At 46.8% G+C, this 22,142-nt stretch overlaps 1 protein-coding gene across 1 annotated transcript in view; it reads right to left on the reverse strand.

Annotated features, from left to right (window-relative positions):
- Positions 1-22,142, reverse strand: part of LOC137436862 (serine/threonine-protein kinase MRCK alpha) — a 57,147-nt gene that overhangs the window by 32,459 nt on the left and 2,546 nt on the right. The window contains exons 3-4 of the mRNA XM_068131037.2: positions 18,506-18,597; positions 1,195-1,278 (exon numbers count right to left, since the gene is read on the reverse strand). Coding sequence (XP_067987138.1) covers positions 1,195-1,278; positions 18,506-18,597 — 176 coding nt within the window. The remainder of the gene's footprint in view (positions 1-1,194; positions 1,279-18,505; positions 18,598-22,142) is intronic.

Genomic DNA, 22,142 nt, shown 5'->3' on the forward strand with positions numbered 1-22,142 from the left:
CATAGGTCAAGGCAGCAAGATGAGAAGAATGATTGAGACCCAGGACATGCTGCACATAAGTAGTCATGCAGGAATTGTGGGTATCTGCAGGAGGGGTGAGTAGGCTGCCTATTGCTTGCGGGGATGATGTTGGCGGGTGATAATGTCTTACGCAGCATGTGGTAGATGCGGTGGAGCATATTTATAGAGCGAAGGGTGTGACATGCTGTAGGTTTATAGCGCGAATGGTGGGACAGGCCACGCAGCTCGCTTAGAACATGGCTTAAAAATATTTATGTGCTCGTGAGAGACCGCGAATACGTGAACCACAGGCATGTGGATGTTGAAGCAGGTTGCATTCTATCAACTGCGAATACGCAGAGTCCGAATCCATGATAGCGAATCCATGAATGGCGGGGTCCGATAATATATAGTTACGTTTGTGGGGCAGTAGCTAGTTTAAGGCCCGGGACCATTTACGTAGTCTTGGGACCTTTTTGAACTATGTACCGAGTACATGTGGTCGGATGAAGTTGTCCTTCGTGCAGATCACCAGAGGGGGTGAGTCTTGTCTGCCATAGACTAGAAAGATTAAGAGGCCATTCCACATTTCCCTTATGCCAAACTGGGCAAGGCCAGGGAAGGAGAGGTTGATATTGCACCTTTCCCTCTATTTTGCATTGTTAAAAATCACATCCAGGCTTCTCACAAGGCAGCTTGAGGAAATAGATGGAGAAAACTCTTTCAGCCTCCTGTGTATTCCAAACTGTTTTTAAAAGAAAGAACGTAGGGATTTAACCACCCATTGGAAATACAGTTTCGGTGAGAGATGCCACACCAACATTATCATTGCTCACAAAATATATCACAAGAAATCTTTAAACTTTCATTGCACTCCAAAAACAGTGGATTATCGAGGGAAAAGGAGATCTCCACAACAGATTCCAATATGCAACTTGATCTGAATGGGGCAGTGTATGATGTTCACCTAATAATGCCAAATTTACATCAACAACTGTCATACACCATGCTGTTTCTACCTTCATGTCTTAATCACAGGGGAAAAAAAAAAAATTTGGAAAAAAGAAAAAAGGAAGAATAGATAAAATCTGACAGAATAAAGGGCAGCATACAAACTGGAAGTTAACATACAAGCAGGAAGTTAATGCTTGCACATCAGAGGAACCAAATGATGTGCAGAGCCCTTTTTCTCACCTCTGCACGCTTGAGCATCTCCCATTTATTTAGGACTTTCATTGCATATACGTCATCCGTATATTTCATCTTGACCACAGCCACCTGATGGAAGGAGCGGCCCATTGAGGTATCAGTTGCAGCAATGAGATCCCACCAGTTGACACCAAAATCAACAGGAAAAGGTCTATAAAGGAACCTTCAGGATTGTATATGATATGAGGAACATTCAAAAGGTTGTCAGAATGAGATGCAATAGTCCAAAACACAAGGTTATTTCAAATATTAATAGCATGAAAATAGATAGATATTGTTGTGGATATGAGAATGGTGTTTTTTTTTTTGTTGTGTAAATTGTTGTAAAAATATCGCCCTCCTTGCTCCAGTTATGTATAAAGGTCAAAGTGCGTCCCGTAGTTATTTCATAAGCACTCACGTTAGCCAATCATAGATTTCCCCCTTGTTGACAGTTATTTCCTTATTCTGTGTATTAGGCTAAGGATTTGTTTTCCATTAATTGACACTCCATTGCACCGAATTCAAATAAATAGATCCCCTTTTATTCCCATTCCCAAAGCCGCAATTGCCAACTGTTAGCTCCAAGACTCCATTGGCCACGAGGTAGGCTCGGAGAAGAAGGGGGAGGAGCTGCCGAATCCTGGGCGTGCCCGCCCATCGTCATCAAGGGTGGAGCTAGAGGGCCGTGCCGATCAATCAGGGCCGAGGCTAGCTCACCGATAGGCGTGTTCTAGAGGCCGGCGGCTCGATTTGCCCGCGGCGTTATAAAGAGCGCGCGCGGAAGCGGTTGACGAGAAGTGCAAGAAGTGCGCGAGGAGGGAAGAGAAGCGAGAAGGAAGCCTCTGAGACAAGTGCGCAAGGAGAGAAAGACGCGTCAGACGATTTGGAGAAAGAAGGGGAGGACCAAAAGAGCCCGAGGCGTGGAGCGACAACCAGCCCCGGCCGCGTGCAGCGAGATACGTGTGCCGACGTCGCCCTGCTCGCTCCCAGCCTGACGAGGCCCGGCTTGCTGTGCGCCCTGCCAAGCCTTCCAGCTTGTGGTCCGAGCTGAACCTTCCTCCCGGTCCAGCCAATCGTTCCTGCCTCCATTCCCCATTCGTGTGAGTCCGTCTTCGTTTGTTCTGTCCTGGGTTAAGTAAGACTGCATAGGTAAGTTAAGTTTCACTGTGTCCTTCTGGTCCGTCCCTCTGTCTGTCTTTATTTTATTATCCTTCCTTCTCCTTGGTTACTTTTGGTTGTAAATACAAATAAATTATATTCGTATTCCCTACTTTTGTCTCCTTCCTCTTCTTCACATCCGCGTCGCCTTTGTCTTTTCCCCATTGAATATCTGTGGCGCGATTTTGGCCAACGTTCAGGAATCGGGTTAGTCGGGGTAACTGTTCGGGTGCGGCGGCCATCCGCTCGGCCAATTAACATCCTAGCCGCGTCCGTAACAATTGGTAGTCAGGAGTTGGGATTCGAACCTGGGACTAAATTTATTTAGCCCAAATTTTGGGACACCAATTGTACTATTGGCCGTAACAATTTGTGCCTGGGAGTGAGATACGGACCTGAAGCGCTGAGTGCGCTCAAATTACGAGTGGGCCAAAATTTAGTTTTATTTAACATCGTAAATTTGAAAGTCGTGCCATGGACAATCAAGGCGATCGGATGCAGGTGGGGGAACTAGAAGAGGGATTAGGGGTAACCCAGGACCAGAGGGAGGAAATGGAGGAGAGCAATGAGGAGGTGGTTGAGGTGTCAGGTGCACAAAATGGCGCCCTCGCACACGTGGTTGAAGGGACGCAAAATGGCGCCTCGCACATGGCTATGGCGGCCGCACCCGCTGCACAAGTGGGAGGGATAGCCCAAATGCAGGCCCTCATGGAGCAATATATGGCACAAATGCAGGCGTCCCTGAACCTGCAAGGGGTTAAATCAAGGGTGGAAAGCAGAGAAATGGGACAAATGATGGAAAGGAATAGTGAGCAATTGAGAGACGGGTTAAACAATATGGGAAACAAATTTGAGGGGTTAGACAATAATTTTAAGGGGTTGGACAATAAATTTGAGGGGTTAGACAATAAATTGGAGGGGTTAGACAATAAATTTGAGGGGTTAGACAATAAATTGGAGGGGTTAGACAATAAATTTGAGGGGTTAGACAATAAATTTGAGGGGTTAAACAACGGGATAAAAGAGGTGAAGAATGGGTTAACCGGGGTGGAAAATAGAATGGCTGCCCAGGAGAATCAGATAGAAGGGGTGAAAAATGGGTTAAGGGGGTTAGAAAACACAATGGACGACAAATTGCGGGAAGTAGGGGAGCAATCCGCCCGGGAAATCAAACGGATGGGGAACCAGATAGAGGAGGTGAAAATCGGGTTGGAAGGTAAACTGGATGCTCAGAGGGATGAATTGGGACAGATGAGGGCGGCATCTACTAAAGAAATGGAGGAGATGGGGGAGGAAGTAAGACGAGATGTAAGCGAGGAGGTCTCGGGGGTACGCGAGGAGGTAAAGCGAGGTGAGAAGCGTATGGAGAAAGAGGTGAGGAATAATACGGCTAGGTTACAGGGAGGCATAGAGGGTCTGACGAGGGGAGTAGAACAGCTGACAGTGGGACAAAAGGAACTAGTGGACCAAGTGGAAAAGAACACTGCAATAATCGGGGGGTTAAAAGCGACGCAGAAAGACATCAAAAATGAATTAATAGCGACAAAGAAGGAATGTCAGATGGTACATGAGGGGTTGACGAAGAGGTTGGAAGAGGTGACAGAAGTAATGGAGACGAAAGACCGGGAGGTGAGGACGCACATAGAAACGGTTAAGGTGGCGTTAGAGGCAGAGATAGAGGGGGCGCACCGGGAAATGAAGGAGGTAAAGGAAAAATTAGAGGAGGTGGAAGAAGGGGTGAGTGAAATTAAGAAGAGACGGAGGGAAACAAAAAAGGAGATAAAGGAGGATGTGATGGATTATGTACAAGGTCTGTGCTCAAATCATAATGATGTACTTGCTGACCAAATAAAAAGTTTGCAGATGGCAGAGGAGGAACGGAGACGAGGTGCCAAGGTGAGTGGCGATATATTCGGAAATGTATATGATGTGAGGGGAGCTTCAATCGGCTTGGGGGTTGGTTTGGATCCGGGTGTTCATGAGAGGCCGTTGGTGAAGTGTGCGACAGGTACGGAGTACGAGAGAGGAGGTGTGCGGGAATGTCCGACTCTGGGGTGTGTGAGGAAAAAGTGGGCGCCGAGGAGTGTGTGCTGTCGAGAGTGAGTTGGTCGTAGCGCGTGTGCGGGGGGGCACATGGAAGCGCGTCGTGGGGAGTGTTACAGAGGATGTAACGAGAGAGTGCACACCTGTGGTGAGTGTTACAGAGGATGTAACGAGAGAGTGCACACCTGTGGTGAGTGTAACAGAGGATGTAACGAGAGAGTGCACACCTGTGGTGAGTGTTACGGAGGGTGTAACGGGAGAGTGTGCGCGAGAAAGGTGTGTAACGGACGGTTGCATGAGTACAGAGTGCGCTGTCAAAAGTAAGGGTGAATGCACGACCGAGTGTGGTGGTGAGAGTAGTGAGAGTGACACGGAGCGTGAGTTGGTTGTGGCAGGTGAGAGAGGATGTACACCTGGAATGGAAGGATGCACACCTGGAATGGTAGAGCGCGTATGGGAATGCACGCTGGAGTTGGTAGTGAGGCACGTGGTTGGGTGTGCAAGTGAGAGCACACCTGTGGTTGTCACAGAGGAGGTGACCGAGGAGGGAGCGCGAAGAGGTGTGTTGGTGAGGTGTGCGAACTACGAGTGTGTGCAAAGGTGTGCGGTGGTCAGGTGTGTGACAAAGTCTGTGAGCGGAATGAGTGTACCTGGGTGTGTCGGGGAAGGTGCAATGACAAAGAGCATGGAGACAGCTGGATGTATGAGCAAGGAACGGGCTGCGGGGTGTAAGCATGCGAATGGAGCATCGACGCTAACCGGGTTAGTGGTTAGAGCGACGTATAGCCGAATCAGGCCCTCGGTGCGTGCCGGGCAGCTTTGCGTGCCGCGGGGATCCGCGGGGATTGTGACCGCGGCGTTTTCGAAAGAACCGCCATGCGGGATCCACGCAGGGCCGCACTCTGAACGACCGCGTCCGTGCTCCGCTAGGCGGAACGGGCGGTCTGGTAGGAAGGGTCGTCACGACAACCCTTGGTGGTTGAGGCGTTCCGGCAGGGCGAGATCGGGCCATTGGACGGCTCTGTGCCGAGATGGTGCGTGGGATCTCGGCCCGGGTAAACCTCCTTCCCTGCACCGAGTGCTGGACAGATCCAGTCGCCGGCATCAAGCAACCCCTCATTCATTGCTCGGCTTTGCGAAGCCAAGCTTTAGAGATGAATTGGCGCACCGAGAGGCTCAAGTGAGTAGACGTGTGATGAGGATAGTGTTTTGGACCCGAAATTGAAAAGCAAAATTTGATGATTGGTAGTGATTGGCAAATTTTTAATTAGCTGGAATTTGGTGTGCAAAATTGGTAGTAAGAAGCCCGATGTGGTGGGATGGCAACTCTGCCATCTCTCACATTGGGGGCAAAGGAGCAATAGACTTATGGGGTTTGGCAGTGAAAACTAGCCCGGGAGGGTTAGGATATTGTGTGTAGGGACCTAGAGAAGATGACCTTAGGTAACGTTAAGGTTAGGTAGTGACAATGATACCTGTAGTGGGGACGCAGGTAGATTAGTTTGGATGATAATGACGTGGTATGTGCTTAGTTTAAAGGGAAGACGGGGAGCACTAAGTTAGCAGGGCAACAGGTAGTTCAGATGATGCCGTGTGTATGGTTAAAAGGTGTGGTTGCACAGGTGTGCAATTGGACAGGTGTATGGAGCAGTGTTTGAGTAAATGATTGTGATTGTGAGTTGTATTGAGCATGGAAGTGTATGAAGCAGCGTATGAGGAATACTTGGTTGTGCATTGTATTGGTGTTGTGTCGACCGAATGGTCCAGGAAGGAAGGAGGGTGCAGGTGGCACCAGGTGATTGCACAGGTGTGCAACTACAGGTGAATGGAGAATGGTTGTATGGAATAAATGGTCGGGAGTATATGGAGTATTGGAATGGATGGTCGTGGAGTGAGTATGGTGGAAACTGTGGAGTGGAGTGGATGGTACGAAGGTGTGAATGGGGGAAGAATGGACCCCGTCACGATAACCCGGGGAGGGTAGTCTAAGAGTTAGGTAGAGGGTACAGGTAAATTGTGGTTGGATATTGGCATCTGTGGTGCGTGGTGGAAGAATGATGTTCGGATGGGTGCATTAGTGTTGTGGAAATGGCTGGGCGTGTAGCCTGTTAGTGTGTGTAGTTGGATTGGGCACTCCACCACTGTGAGGATGTCGGCCAGGTGAGGCCGCAGGTGGGCTCTGGGAGCCGGTAGTTGTTGTGGATGGGGCCCGAGGATCCGGAGGACGGACCCGGGTAGCCCAGTGCCAGAGGGCACCAAGGGGTGACAGAGCCAGGAGGGGCCTTCCCCAAGTAGATAGGTTAGGTCAAGGAGCTAGGTAAGCTCGGGTGGCAACTACAGTGGTGGAGGTGTGCAGGTGGGTAGACCTGCTGGGAGAGCTACACGACTCAGCCCTGAAATTGTGCAAGGGCACAGGGAGTTGCATCGGGGGAGTGAGACCCCAAATTGAGGAAGCACCACAGTTTGGTCAATGGGAATTTGGTTCTTAAAACCACATAGAGTAAGTTGGCCAATGGTTTGGCAGGGAAAGACCCCGGGTAGTGTAAAGTGTGTTAATGTCATTTAGAAGGTAGTTAGGATTGAAATCTCCTCGCACCATCTGCATCCACTCACTTGAGGTGACGCTACTCCACACCATGCCATGGATGTTTTGTTATTTTATTATTTTGATGCAAATGTTTGGATTGTGAGATGCATCATGGCGTGGGTGTGACATTGTGCTGATGTTCCATCTCTTCCTCCTTATGAGGATTGATGATGAATTGGGTGATGGCAAATTTTGGTTAGAGGGATTGTGGTGACGAATTTGGTATAGAAAAGATATGGGGAGACGTGACACTAGTGACGAATTTGTAAATGTGTAGATTGTTGTAAATATGGGGTAAGGGCAAGGGTAGAGTAGGTGACAGGGGGGGTGATGTACGGTAGGGACGAGCTTTTCTCCGCTCCATCTCCATACGCACCTCGCCTTGCATTGCCTTGTTTGATGTGTACCCTTGAGACCTTACCCCTCGCTCATCTGTCTTTTCCCCCCTTTGTCTCCCACATGAGGACTGTGCGCCACTGGGCGCCGGGGGGAGCGTGCGTGAGTCCGCCATTGGGCGCCCGAACCTCTCGCAACCACAGCTGTCTGCATCGATGCACCACCTTATGGACCACATGTCTGTGGCTGAGCACCACTTATGGACCCCATGGGTTGGGGCATGGCCCCTCTGCTGGAACCGGCCATGAAGGCCCGAGATCTTGCTGGCGGACTTTGGTCACAGGGCACCGATGCCCCACAGGTGAACCACACGTAGTCGGCCCTGTGGGCCATAAATAAAGAAAATAAAAATGGACACGTTCTGTGCAAGTTTCATTTTATTATTGCAAATAGGCCGCCAGCAAAGAAGATGACAACCACAGGAAAATAACAATAGCCAGCAGAGGGAGCCAAAGAGGAAGACACCACCAAGGGTTTGTTTGGTTATTTTTATTTTTGAACTGTGGTGACTGTGCACCGATTGGTGCTTGAGGGTGCTTTGGTGCGTTTTTGGGTGCTTTCATGGTGCATCGATGCAGGGCAGACTGTCTCCCCCCCCCCAAAAAGAACGATCACAGGTCCTGGGTTACGTTTTGTAAATAAAGTCGAGTCATTGTAAATAATGCGCCCCCCACCGTAAATGTATAGTTTGAAGACCATTCCGCAATTCGGTTAGCTGTGGGCGTGAGTCTGTTAGGTAGGGTGCAATGGAGCAGTGGGACATATTTATTTATGTTTTAAAACTGTCACACTCAGGGTCAGGTTAAATGTAGAGGGAACTACACCTACGTGCCACACTAAAAGTCAAGGTAAGAGGCCCGGGACGTGCCTAAGAGGAGGAGGGTGCAGTGTTGTGGATATGAGAATGGTGTTTTTTTTTTGTTGTGTAAATTGTTGTAAAAATATCACCCTCCTTGCTCCAGTTATGTATAAAGGTCAAAGTGCGTCCCGTTGTTACTTCATAAGCACTCACGTTAGCCAATCATAGATTTCCCCCTTGTTGACAGTTATTTCCTTATTCTGTGTATTAGGCTAAGGATTTGTCTTCCATTAATTGACACTCCATTGCACCGAATTCAAATAAATAGATCCCCTTTTATTCCCATTCCCAAAGCCGCAATTGCCAACTGTTAGCTCCAAGACTCCATTGGCCACGAGGTAGGCTCGGAGAAGATGTGGGAGGAGCTGCCGAATCCTGGGCGTGCCCGCCCATCGTCATCAAGGGTGGAGCTAGAGGGCCGTGCCGACCAATCAGGGCCGAGGCGAGCTCACCGATAGGTGTGTTCTAGAGGCCGGCGGCTCGATTTGCCGGCGGCGTTATAAAGAGCGCGCGCGGAAGCGGTTGACGAGAAGTGCAAGAAGTGCGCGAGGAGGGAAGAGAAGCGAGAAGGAAGCCTCTGAGACAAGTGCGCAAGGAGAGAAAGACGCGTCAGACGATTTGGAGAAAGAAGGGGAGGACCAAAAGAGCCCGAGGCGTGGAGCGACAACCAGCCCCGGCCGCGTGCAGCGAGATACGTGTGCCGACGTCGCCCTGCTCGCTCCCAGCCTGTCGAGGCCCGGCTTGCTGTGCGCCCTGCCAAGCCTTCCAGCTTGTGGTCCGAGCTGAACCTTCCTCCCGGTCCAGCCAATCGTTCCTGCCTCCATTCCCCATTCGTGTGAGTCCGTCTTCGTTTGTTCTGTCCTGGGTTAAGTAAGACTGCATAGGTAAGCTAAGTTTCACTGTGTCCTTCTGGTCCGTCCCTCTGTCTGTCTTTATTTTATTATCCTTCCTTCTCCTTGGTTACTTTTGGTTGTAAATACAAATAAATTATATTCGTATTCCCTACTTTTGTCTCCTTCCTCTTCTTCACATCCGCGTCGCCTTTGTCTTTTCCCCATTGAATATCTGTGGCGCGATTTTGGCCAACGTTCAGGAATCGGGTTAGTCGGGGTAACTGTTCAGGTGCGGCGGCCATCCGCTCGGCCAATTAACATCCTAGCCGCGTTTGAATACCCTGGACAGAACAAACAAAAGACGGACTCACACGAATGGGGAATTTGCAGGCAGGAATGACAGGAGGTGGGTGGCTGGAGGGGGAGGAAGGCACGGAGCTGGCTGGAGCTTGATCCCGCACGGAACGTCGGGCTGGACCTCGACGGCCGCCGATGCCACCGATCCTGTGGTGTGCGCGGGGTAACGGGTTGGAGCTGCCTGGTGGAGCCAACGCTGCTGGTGGGGGGTCTGGCGTGACGGGTTCTCTCTTCCTCTCTCACAAACTCGCAGGACTCCCTTCAGGCTTGTCTGTCACCTGATCTCCCTCCTCGACTCTTCTGGGGGTGTCTTCCTTGGGTTATATAAGCCCCACCCTTGACCCTTTTGCGAACCTCCCCCAAACGTTCTCTCTCCGCCCTCTAAAGCCAACCCCTCGTTCTGGGTTGGTCGGCAAGGGCTGGTTCACTCCTCCCCTCTATGACGAGGTGGAGACACGCCCTTCTTCCCCGACCTTACCTCGTGGCCAATGGTGGTTTTGGGGCGATTTGAGCTAGCCCCAGCCAAAGGGCAGCAATGGCGAATGAAGAAAACCACCCAAATGCAGTTGGCAATTGCAGCAAACCTGGCAAACCTGGCACTTTGAAGATGCCATGTCGGAGGGATCTACTTTATTTAATGCAGTGCAATGGAGTGTCAAATTAATGGAAGACAAATCCTTAGCCTAATACACAGAATAAGGAAATAACTGTCAACAAGGGGGGAAATCTATGATTGGCTAACGTGAGTGCTTATGAACTAATTACGGGACGCACTTTGACCTTTATACATAACTGGAGCAAGGAGGGCGATATTTTTACAACAATTTACACAACAAAAAAAAAACACCATTCTCATATCCACAACACTGCACCCTCCTCCTCTTAGGCACGTCCCGGGCCTCTTACCTTGACTTTTAGTGTGGCACGTAGGTGTAGTTCCCTCTACATTTAACCTGACCCTGAGTGTGACAGTTTTAAAACATAAATAAATATGTCCCGCTGCTCCATTGCACCCTACCTAACAGACTCACGCCCACAGCTAACCGAATTGCGGAATGGTCTTCAAACTATACATTTACGGTGCGGGGCGCATTATTTACAATGACTCTACTTTATTTACAAAACGCAACCCAAGACCTGTGGCGCTTCTTCACATCCGCGTCGCCTTTGTCTTTTCCCCATTGAATATCTGTGGCGCGATTTTGGCCAACGTTCAGGAATCGGGTTAGTCGGGGTAACTGTTCGGGTGCGGCGGCCATCCGCTCGGCCAATTAACATCCCAGCCGCGTCCGTAACAATTGGTGCCTGGGAGTGAGATACGGACCTGAAGCGCTGAGTGCGCTCAAATTACGAGTGGGCCAAAATTTAGTTTTATTTAACATCGTAAATTTGAAAGTCGTGCCATGGACAATCAAGGCGATCGGATGCAGGTGGGGGAACTAGAAGAGGGGTTAGGGGTAACCCAGGACCAGAGGGAGGAAATGGAGGAGAGCAATGAGGAGGTGGTTGAGGAGGTGTCAGGTGCACAAAATGGCACCCTCGCGCACGTGGTTGAAGTGACGCAAAATGGCGCCTCGCACATGGCTACGGCGGCCGCACCCGCTGCACAAGTGGGAGGGATAGCCCAAATGCAGGCCCTCATGGAGCAATTTATGGCACAAATGCAGGCGTCCCTGAACCTGCAAGGGGATAAATCAAGGGCGGAAAGCAGAGAAATGGGACAAATGATGGAAAGGAATAGTGAGCAATTGAGAGATGGGTTAAACAATATGGGAAACAAATTTGAGGGGTTAGACAATAATTTTAAGGGGTTGGACAATAAATTTGAGGGGTTAGACAATAAATTGGAGGGGTTAGACAATAAATTTGAGGGGTTAGACAATACATTTGAGGGGTTAGACAATAAATTTGAGGGGTTAGGCAATAAATTTGAGGGGTTAGACAATAAATTTGAGGGGTTAAACAACGGGATAAAAGAGGTGAAGAATGGGTTAACGGGGGTGGAAAATAGAATGGCTGCCCAGGAGAATCAGATAGAAGGGGTGAAAAATGGGTTAAGGGGGTTAGAAAACACAATGGACGACAAATTGCGGGAAGTAGGGGAGCAATCCGCCCGGGAAATCAAACGGATGGGGAACCAGATAGAGGAGGTGAAAATCGGGTTGGAAGGTAAACTGGATGCTCAGAGGGATGAATTGGGACAGATGAGGGCGGCATCTACTAAAGAAATGGAGGAGATGGGGGAGGAAGTAAGACGAGGTGTAAGCGAGGAGGTTTCGGGGGTACGCGAGGAGGTAAAGCGAGGTGAGAAGCATATGGAGAAAGAGGTGAGGAATAATACGGCTAGGTTACAGGGAGGCATAGAGGGTCTGACGAGGGGAGTAGAACAGCTGACAGTGGGACAAAAGGAACGAGTGGACCAAGTGGAAAAGAACACTGCAATAATCGGGGGGTTAAAAGCGACACAAAAAGACATTAAAAATGAATTAATAGCGACAAAGAAGGAATGTCAGATGGTACATGAGGGGTTGACGAAGAGGTTGGAAGAGGTGACAGAAGTAATGGAGATGAAAGACCGGGAGGTGAGGACGCACATAGAAACGGTTAAGGTGGCGTTAGAGGAAGAGATAGAGGGGGCGCACCGGGAAATGAAGGAGGTAAAGGAAAAATTAGAGGAGGTGGAAGAAGGGGTGAGTGAAATTAAGAAGAGACGGAGGGAAACAAAAAAGGAGATAAAGGAGGAGGTGATGGATTATGTACAAGGTCTGTGCTCAAATCATAATGATGTACTTGCTGACCAAATAAAAAGTTTGCAGATGGCAGAGGAGGAACGGAGACGAGGTGCCAAGGTGAGTGGCGATATATTCGGAAATGTATATGATGTGAGGGGAGCTTCAATCGGCTTGGGGGTTGGTTTGGATCCGGGTGTTCGTGAGAGGCCGTTGGTGAAGTGTGCGACAGGTACGGAGTACGAGAGAGGAGGTGTGCGAGAATGTCCGACTCTGGGGTGTGTGAGGAAGAAGAAGTGCGCGAGGAGGGAAGAGAAGCGAGAAGGAAGCCTCTGAGACAAGTGCGCAAGGAGAGAAAGACGCGTCAGACGATTTGGAGAAAGAAGGGGAGGACCAAAAGAGCCCGAGGCGTGGAGCGACAACCAGCCCCGGCCGTGTGCAGCGAGATACGTGTGCCGACGTCGCCCTGCTCGCTCCCAGCCTGACGAGGCCCGGCTTGCTGTGTGCCCTGCCAAGCCTTCCAGCTTGTGGTCCGAGCTGAACCTTCCTCCCGGTCCAGCCAATCGTTCCTGCCTCCATTCCCCATTCGTGTGAGTCCGTCTTCGTTTGTTCTGTCCTGGGTTAAGTAAGACTGCATAGGTAAGCTAAGTTTCACTGTGTCCTTCTGGTCCGTCCCTCTGTCTGGCTTTATTTTATTATCCTTCCTTCTCCTTGGTTACTTTTGGTTGTAAATACAAATAAATTATATTCGTATTCCCTACTTTTGTCTCCTTCCTCTTCTTCACATCCGCGTCGCCTTTGTCTTTTCCCCATTGAATATCTGTGGCGCGATTTTGGCCAACGTTCAGGAATCGGGTTAGTCGGGGTAACTGTTCGGGTGCGGCGGCCATCCGCTCGGCCAATTAACATCCCAGCCGCGTCCGTAACAAAAGGTTGTCAGAATGAGATGCAATAGTCCAAAACACAAGATTATTTCAAATATTAATAGCATGAAAATAGATATAGGCCATGGGGCATACCATTAAAATCCACTTTTTCGTGCAACAGGAATGGGGATTACTTGATTTATTCATGAAAATCAGCAAAATATTCGTTCCATTCGATATAATAATGTCCCCAATAAATATACCTGCACATTAAAATACAAATAAAGAAAGAATTTCGATTAAAAAATCAGGTTTAAAATTCGCGGACAAGGTTGTTCACGTGATAAATTCAGCGAATGAGCGCTCCAGATACGTCAGGTGCCGTAATTGGCCAATCACGCAGCTCATACTAAGCTCCGTTCGGTAGCTGACAAACCAAGATGGCGACGCCCATTGCTTCGGCAGTGACAGGAAAACCTGTTCAATTTTCGTCCAAATTTTGCGTGATGCATGTTGTCCATAAAACTAAAAGCAATTTCATTCAATTCAATGATAAAAACTGGGCCCGCTTTGTTGAATTTGCGAGTAAATGGTTGCTCTATGACTGTAAAGAACGCGATTTACTGGCCGACTGTGCGGTAAAGCTGGGGCTTGATTTTGCATATACACAATCCTGCATTGAAGCCAAACCAGAAAATCCCAACATTGGCTACCATTATGATTGTTCACGTCGCTTTTGTGACATCAGTAAAGTGAACAGGCTGAAGGAGAAAAAGACCGAAACATCTACATCTCATGGTAAGTTAATATGATTATGTAGTAATTTTTTTAGTAAGCTTTAAGTTTAGCCAAAAGTTTCAATTGTTCTGCAAACATAGACATGATCATGATGATAGAATCTGATCGTGATGATAGAATTCACATTACATTGCCATATATCATGATCAAATAAATCATCATGCTTGATTCAAGCAAGTTAGTAACAAGTTCCGGAAGATTTGGAGTTGGCCTTATATGAGTCAAATCCATTGCGGACCGAGCTCCTCTCTCTCTCCAAAGATAAATTGAAATTTGCGATGTATGCTGACTTGTGTACATTTATGAACTCTTTTTCGAACCCGCAACATGCCCAGATTGCTGGTTCTTCTCTTTTGGGAAGTGTTTTCGTCACCTTAGAGAATGCTATTCGGGAACTTTCCAGTTTCTGTGAAAAGACTTTCAGATCCCAAAATGTGCACCGGGACAACGTTTCTGGTTTCTGTGGAATCGGGCTCCGTGATCCCCGCAGTTTCCAATTTCAAGATGATGGATTAACACCCAAGTCTGGTAAGGGACGTATTTTTTTCAACTGTCATCCATTTGAAATGAGAGGGACTCTGCCTCTGCTTTCAAACATACAATGTCAAGAAGTAACCTTTATGTTCTAAGATTATTTGTTTTATTTTCACCTCTGGCATTAAAGGTAGGTGGAGGTTATGTTTTCAACCCTGTCTGTTTGTCTGTGAGCAGTATATATCAAAATATTATGGATGGATTCTGATGAAACTTGGTGTACAGGTCACGTGTGTGACGAGGACGTATTGGTTAGAGTTTGGTGAATATCTGGATGTGGATCCCATAAATGAGCCCTATTGCCACACAGCAGGAGACAGGGTTTTGCAATTGTGTGTGTGTGTGTGTGTGTGTGTGTGTCTCGTTTGTTTTTATCTCCATATGCAGGTTTCAGAAGGTGGAATGGAGTCCTCCCATTCCCCAAGTATCCACCTCTATTTCAGTAATAGTCTGAGAACCAACTTCACTAAAGCTTTCATTGAGAAGAAGAGCTTGGAGTGTCCAACATTTGCATTTTGGTCTGACTATATTGACTGTGTTGAGAATGTGATGCTTCTCACTAGAGCTACAAGGACAGGGAATTGGGAACTCCACTTGTGCATTGTGAGGAAGATCCTCCCCTGGATGTTTGCCTACGATAGGCCAAACTATTCACGGTATCTATCAGCTTACTACCTTGAAATGTGCGATCTGCCTGAAACTCACTTCTCGGCTTATGTGGCATTAGCTGATGGAGAGTTTGCTGTCCAACGTCAAGAGGAATATGGTTTCGCTCAAATAGAGGGCGACATGTGCATTGAGCAGACATGCAACAGGGATGCTAAAACAAAGGGAGGATTGATTGGTTTCACTACTAACCATGGGGCTGTCCTGCGATGGCTACTTACACAACATGAGTGCTCAGCTATCACCAATAAGTGTAAGGAAATGGCTGGGAAGGAAAACCAAGCAAGATCCAGGAAAGACCTTGATCAAACTCGCGTCAGACGTGACGAACAAGATGTTGAAGCTGTCGTCAACACAATACGAAGTATGGTCAATCCATTTGAAGTTGACGGTAATGAGCTGATTCATCTGTCTTCAGGCGTTGTAGCATCCGACAAGATACAAGAAGACCTACTGGAAGCTTATGATAAAGGTACTAAGAGCTTTACTTTGTTTTGCAAAGATCGTCTACAGGTGGAAAACGACTCTTTCTTCGATCCAATAAAGCGAATGAAGCTTGCTACGTTTGAGATGGCAAAAAAGACAACCACAACTAGAGTGAAGGGGAAAACTATCACCTTGAAAGCAGACAGAAAACTTTTTGCAAGACTGATATTTATTTCCAAGGTGCGTAAAGTTGATTTACGCCACATGATGACCTACTGCCTTGGTCCGCTGCCATTACCTATAGCAACAGAACTAGGAACTTTAGTGAAGACAGACAAGGCTTCAATCATGCACCATCTGCAGAAATCTGCTGAGCCAACAGTGATTGTGGACAGCATTCCACAAGAAAGTGTTTGGATCATAGATGGTATGGCTATGCTACAGGCATTGCGTTCATCTGCACCAGCTACCTTTCATCTGTTAGCAAAATATTTGTTTGATAAAGTGGTGAAGCTAGCAATACGTCAGAATTCCAAAGAGATTCATTTTGTCACTGACACTTACCCAAGAATGAGCATCAAGAATGCAGAAAGAAAGCGGCGTGCTGCTACAGGAGTTCAGATTATACGGATTCAGGTGGACAACACCAACCAGAAGCGACCAATCCAATGGAAGAAGTTCCTCAGTGCCAGTGAGAACAAGGAAGCATTCGTGGAGTATCTTCTACATGTTTGGCAACAGTGCCCTCCTGACTCTTACAGAAATGTGAAGGTGTACATCGCACATGGAGAGCTATGTCATGCCCTCGGGATTGAGAATGGCATGGTAGTCTCAGAAGTAATTCCAGAGCTTCGTTGCAGTCATGAGGAAGCGGACACCAGAATCCTCTTGCATGCCGATTATGCACAGAAAAGGCTACAAGAAACTGACACAGCGCATATAACGCATTCACCAGCAATTGTCATCAAATGCCAGGACACTGATGTCTTCATAATTAGTTTAGGTTGTGCTCATCAGTTTACTGTGCCTCTACTGTTTCACACCGGTGTCAAAGATAAGGTACGAACTCTTGATATGACATCTCTACAGAGCCAGCTGGGAACTGATGTAACATCTGCGCTTGTGGGATTTCACCCGTTTACTGGTTGCGACTCAGTTAGCGCCTTCAGAGGAAAAGGGAAAGTCACACCTTACAAGCTAATGATTAAGTATGACAAGTACAAAGAAACCTTTCAAGAGCTTGGGGTGTCATTCACTCCATCAGATGACCTAATTGCTAGACTGGAGCGATTTGCTTGCCATGTATATGGGCAGGAGAAAGCAGAAACCGTCAACGAGGCCAGATATGATAAGTTTCGACTTGGTGTCCATGCTGGAGAATCCCTTCCACCAAACAGAGATTCTCTCATCAAACACATCATGCGTGCTAATTACCAAGCTGGTATATTTCGTCGTTGCCTAGAACAGCTGCCAGAAATTCCAGCTCCCAGTGAATCAGGATGGAAAGTTGAAGAGATTGATGGAACACCTTCTCTGGAAGTGGACTGGTGTAGTCTTCCACCTGCTCCTGATGACATCCTGGAGCTAGTACACTGTAGCTGCAAGAAGGGAAAATGTAAGCGTGCACTCAAAGATGACGTGCAGTCAGTGGCTGACGTAACATGCTGCAGTGAGCTTGGTATGCAATGTACAGAACTCTGTAGATGCACTGGATGCGAGAATGGTGAAATTGTATCCGATGAACCAGTTGCTGAGCCAGAGGAAGGAGCTGGTTCTGATGAAGAAGAATATTGAGGTGAAGTTCCTTTTTTTGAGGTCATATGAATTTATCAATCTTCATTTTTAAAGTGTCTTTTAGGTCAAGTGCACAAATATCTTCTGCATAATTTGCGAAGCTGGCCCCTCCTAGGAATAAAATTAATTTATTCTTAAGTACAATCATTTTTTAAATGAAAGTCCTGTGTTCATGATTTCGACCTTATACCTGTGAATATAGTTAATAGTACAAATTTCTCAAACTTGAAAGCTGTAAATTGAACAATGATGTAAATTATAATGTAATGGATATCATAAACAAATTTGATTGTCTCAATTATTTATGTCTGTCTGCCTTATCCTGGCATGTATACATTATGTATTGAACATGGAAACGAAGCAAAAGTAACAGTACTCTTAAACACTGTTAATCATGCAAGCACTTTCCATGACATGCGTAATGTATACATGTTGTACTGTTTTAAATAAATAAGTTGAAAATGAATCTTCTAAAAAGTAAAAGGAGTCAGCCGTCAACTGCCACTCATTGCCATTCTTCAAATCAAAGAAGATGAACTGATCATAGAAGGTAGAAGTGAGAAGTTAATTTAAAAAAAGTAAAATAAAAATGATTTATTTGCGGCACAACATGTGTTTCAGCTGCGGCAGACCATATTTTCAGATTGGATTCATTTTCAACTTATCGCTATGACTATCTAGATACAAAAATATCATGTTTATTGGTGTATTTTAGTGAAAAGGAGGTCTAGAAACAATATCACAATCAATTTTTTTCATTTTACTCCTCAAACTATCCAGAAATAAAAGAAAATGCAGTAACGTATAGTTGATGAATATATATTTACTTGCATTTTCATCAAGTGCGCGTTAAAAATTAATGAGCACCCCTGGTGTCTGGGGACATGGTGTTTCTTGTTCAGGAGCACATCCCCAACCCATCTATAGCAATTTTAAGTAATCCTCTGCGTTGTTGCACGAAATTGTCAAATTGAGCACATTTTAGCCCTATGCTCCATGGCCTAATAGATATATATTTGAACACCACACATAGTCTAGACTCTAGACCTTTGACCATCTATCACAGTTTACATCAGTGTCAGTCTGGGACAGCACACCATTCAAACTCAAGTGTGGGAAAGAGTTCTTGTTCTCAAGGTTCATGTTCCAAATTCATGCTGAGTCCAACAAACTATGGTATTACAAAACAGCTACATGATACCTTAATGGAAAGACACCTGATACATGATGCCCTTTTCTCACTCATCAGGTGGTTGTGAAGCACCTACCTCTCCAAAGGCCCCACGTCCAATGACCTTGATTAGTGTGAAGTCTTCTCTCTGCAATCTCATGCTCCTCACCTTTGTTACAAAAGGTGCAGCTGGAAACCAACACACAATACACGGGTACAGACGGAGTCAGATCCTCGGCCTTTGTGCAAGCAAAGAAAAAATATGAACAAGGAAGGACATTTGAGACTGGAGGAGGCCATTTGGCCCATCGTTTATGCACTACCCCAACACCAGATTAAATAAATCCACCAAGCTAATGACGTAATGTCATTGTGGGAGGAGTGGGTATGGGAAAAGTATGGCAGGACCAGGAACATCATCAGGATGTTGTTTTTTTTTCTTTTTTCTTCTGTTTGATTACAATTCCGTGAAGAGCTACCGCCGGCACTGTGGACAAATACTAAATTCCTGCCCTAGCGACTGCTGGGAGAGAGATGATTCACGGATTCCCCATTTGTAGTTTTGCCATTGACTGGACATAGCAACAGACTGGGTACTTTTTTTTTTACCCAAGTCATTCCCGAACCGGCTGTCCATGCCTGAAGTCAAAACAATTTAATACTTACATTATTTGCTTCCTGGTATCCGCACCCAGGTCATACTTTCCTCTTCAACTAAAGTATGAAACAAGCCCGGCTACGCCGATGTTAGACTTTCGGTCTTGTTTTTCAAGGTCTGAAGAGATGGAAGAGGCTGCAGCCTGGCTGTCTGAATGATGGATGTCACGGAAGACGGCAGAGTCATCAGCAAATAGATAAAGAGGATTTTCCAGAGAGTCAGAGAGATCATTCATGAAGATCAGGAAAAGGACTCGGTCCAGAACATGGGGCATTCTATCCTTGACAGGAAGGGGAGATTAAAGAGTTCCATTGAGAGCATTTTGCTACCTCGGAGACATGCTGAATGGAGAAGGTGGATCAGACTCGGCAACGGTTGCTCGAGTGAGATGTGCATGGAAGAAGTTTCGGGAATTGAGTGGCGTGCTGATGATGAGGGGAGTGTCGTTGAAGCTGAAGGGAAAGGTGTATGCTGCATGTGTGAGAAGTGTTATGATTTATGGGAGCGAGACATGGGTAATGAACGTAGAGCAGCAACGAAGGTTGGAAAGGGTGGAAATGCGAATGGTTCGACGGATGTGCGGAGTATCGTTGAGAGAGAGGAAGACAAATGATGAATTGCGAAAGATGATGGGAATAGAGTCTGTGATTGATGCTGTGAAGAGGAACAGGTTGAGATGGTTTGGTCATGTGTTGAGGAAGGATGAAAGTGACTGGTTGAGAAGAGTGATGGAAATGAATGTAGAAGGAAGTAGAAGACGGGGAAGACCGAGAAAGACTTGGCTGAAGATGGTGGAAGAAGAAATGCGGGCAAGGGGGTTAACAAGGAGAGATACAGAAAATAGGGCAAAATGGAGAAGATTGTCATGGGGACCGCAAGGCTAACCCCCGCTCTAGCAGGGAAAATGGCCTTTAAAATGCATGTTGTTGTTGTATTGAGAGCCCCGCGTTGGCTACGAGAGTAGAGGAAGTCAGCAAGCAAGGTGTGGATTTCACCTTGGATGCCATCGGCAGAGAGTTTGGAGAGTAAGATAAGATGCAGGACTGTATCAAAAGCACAAGATATATCCAGAGAGATGGCCCTGATCTCATGTCTGATATTGAAGGCCTCCATCCATTGTTGGAAGAGTAGAAGCAGCATGTCCAAGGAGGAGTGACCTGGTCTGAAACCAAAATGGTGACCTGAGATGAGATTGGTGGAGAAAAGGAAGGATTTCATATTTACTGCGATGATGGATTCCATTACCTTGCTGATGATTGGAAGAAAGCCGATAAATCTGTAGTTAAGGGGATCTGTTTTTGCAATTTTTTGTGTAATGCAATGATGATGGCGGATTTCCAAGCAGATGGAAGATGACGTAGGGCAAATGATCGGGTGAAAAGGACAGAGAAATTGTGCAAGAGCAGCAGAGCAGGTTTTTAGGATAGTCGCATAGCGTACAGACAAGATGGCATTCCTCCTCGTGTCTTGAAGGAGTGTCCCTTGGAACTTTCTCTCGTGCTTGCTCGTTTGTTTCGCTTCTGTTTAAAAACCCAAACTTTTCCTCTTTCCTGGAAACATGCCTTAGTTCAGCCTATTTTAAAGAAGGTTGATCATTCAAACCCTTCCAACTACTGTCCAATTGCTCTCACTTCTACTATTTCCAAAGTCTTTGAATGTCTTCTCAATTCCCATTTCCTCAAGCATCTTGAATCTCACAGTCTTCTGTCTGACCATCAATATGGCTTTTGCAAGGCAAGATCTACCGGTGATATTCTTTCTTACATTACCAATGTCTGGGCCTATTCTCTGAGAGACTTTGGGGAATCCTTTGTTGTAGGCCTCGACATCTCTAATGCCTTTGACAGAGTTTGGCATCGGGGTCTGATATCCAAGCTTCCCTCTTTCGGCTTTCCTCCTTCACATTGCTCTCTCATATTGAGCTTTCTCTCTGACTGCTCTATCTCCGTAATTGTTGATGGTTCAACATTTTCCTCCTTCCCTATCAACAACGGTGTCTGTACATCTCCCTCCTTCCTTCCCACGGACAGAGTCGGCTGTGATGCCATTTGAAGACGGGGTAGGGATGGAAGGAGAACATACACCAGAGACCGACTTGACGAGGCACCACCAGGTTTCAGAGGAGGAAGAGAAATTTGAAAGTTCGTTCTTAATGTTGGACAGATGTTGTTTTCTGGCTCTCCTGAGAATGGACGCACACTTGAGGTCTTTTTGGAATGCATTGAGATTGCCTTCGGTCACATTAGCGTTCCAGGAAGAGAAGGCAAGTTGTTTCAGAGCAGCTGTCTCACTACAGGATTAAACATTAATATAGCTCCGGACGCACCTTGTACAGGAAAAGGAATTTGTAGCAGCATCACTTTGCCTTTGATTTTATAATATGTGAATATGGTTGAGCTCTGGCTTATGGTGGTTTTCCGGTACTGGGAGAGCCAGATGAAGGACTAGTGGGTGAGATGGTGGCGGGTTGAATAAAGAAAATCGACTTGGAATCCGAATGTCTCGGACGTCTTTTCTTCCACACTAAACATTCAGCTGCATGTGGATGGACACCATTTATGGAGAGATTATCTCAAGATCCAAACACTCATTATTCAATTCCAAAAAACTACTCCATCTACTTCTGCACGACACCAGTGTGATGGAGCTAATGGAATAGCTCACAGGTCGCAGTAGCACAGTCATCTTTCAATCATATTGTGTTTGATTCCCGAAGACTATATATAAATTACAATTGGTGCTTCACAAAGTGTGTCACTCTCGGATGGCAGGCGAGGTCAGGTTTCCTGTCTGCTAGCATTTGCTGGTGAATGTTTAAACAAACAAAAAAAATCGCAAAGAAGGCCATTGTACGTTGGTACTCTGAACAAACAAATTCCTACCCAAACCTCCAGGGTGCATCGCATCAGTTTCAGACACACCAGAAATGATGCCACCAGCAGATGCATGTAAATGATGACAGTGACAGCTTTGCTTGCCCATATCAAACAACAAGATTTCTTTTATGTATCTTAAAACTACCACACATCTATATTCTATCACAGCGTGTACTAGAGCCCCCCCCCACCCCCGCTCT

The sequence above is a fragment of the Myxine glutinosa genome, chromosome 11 (assembly GCF_964187855.1).
Source record: "Myxine glutinosa chromosome 11, kmMyxGlut1.1, whole genome shotgun sequence".
NCBI classification, from domain to species: domain Eukaryota; kingdom Metazoa; phylum Chordata; class Myxini; order Myxiniformes; family Myxinidae; genus Myxine; species Myxine glutinosa.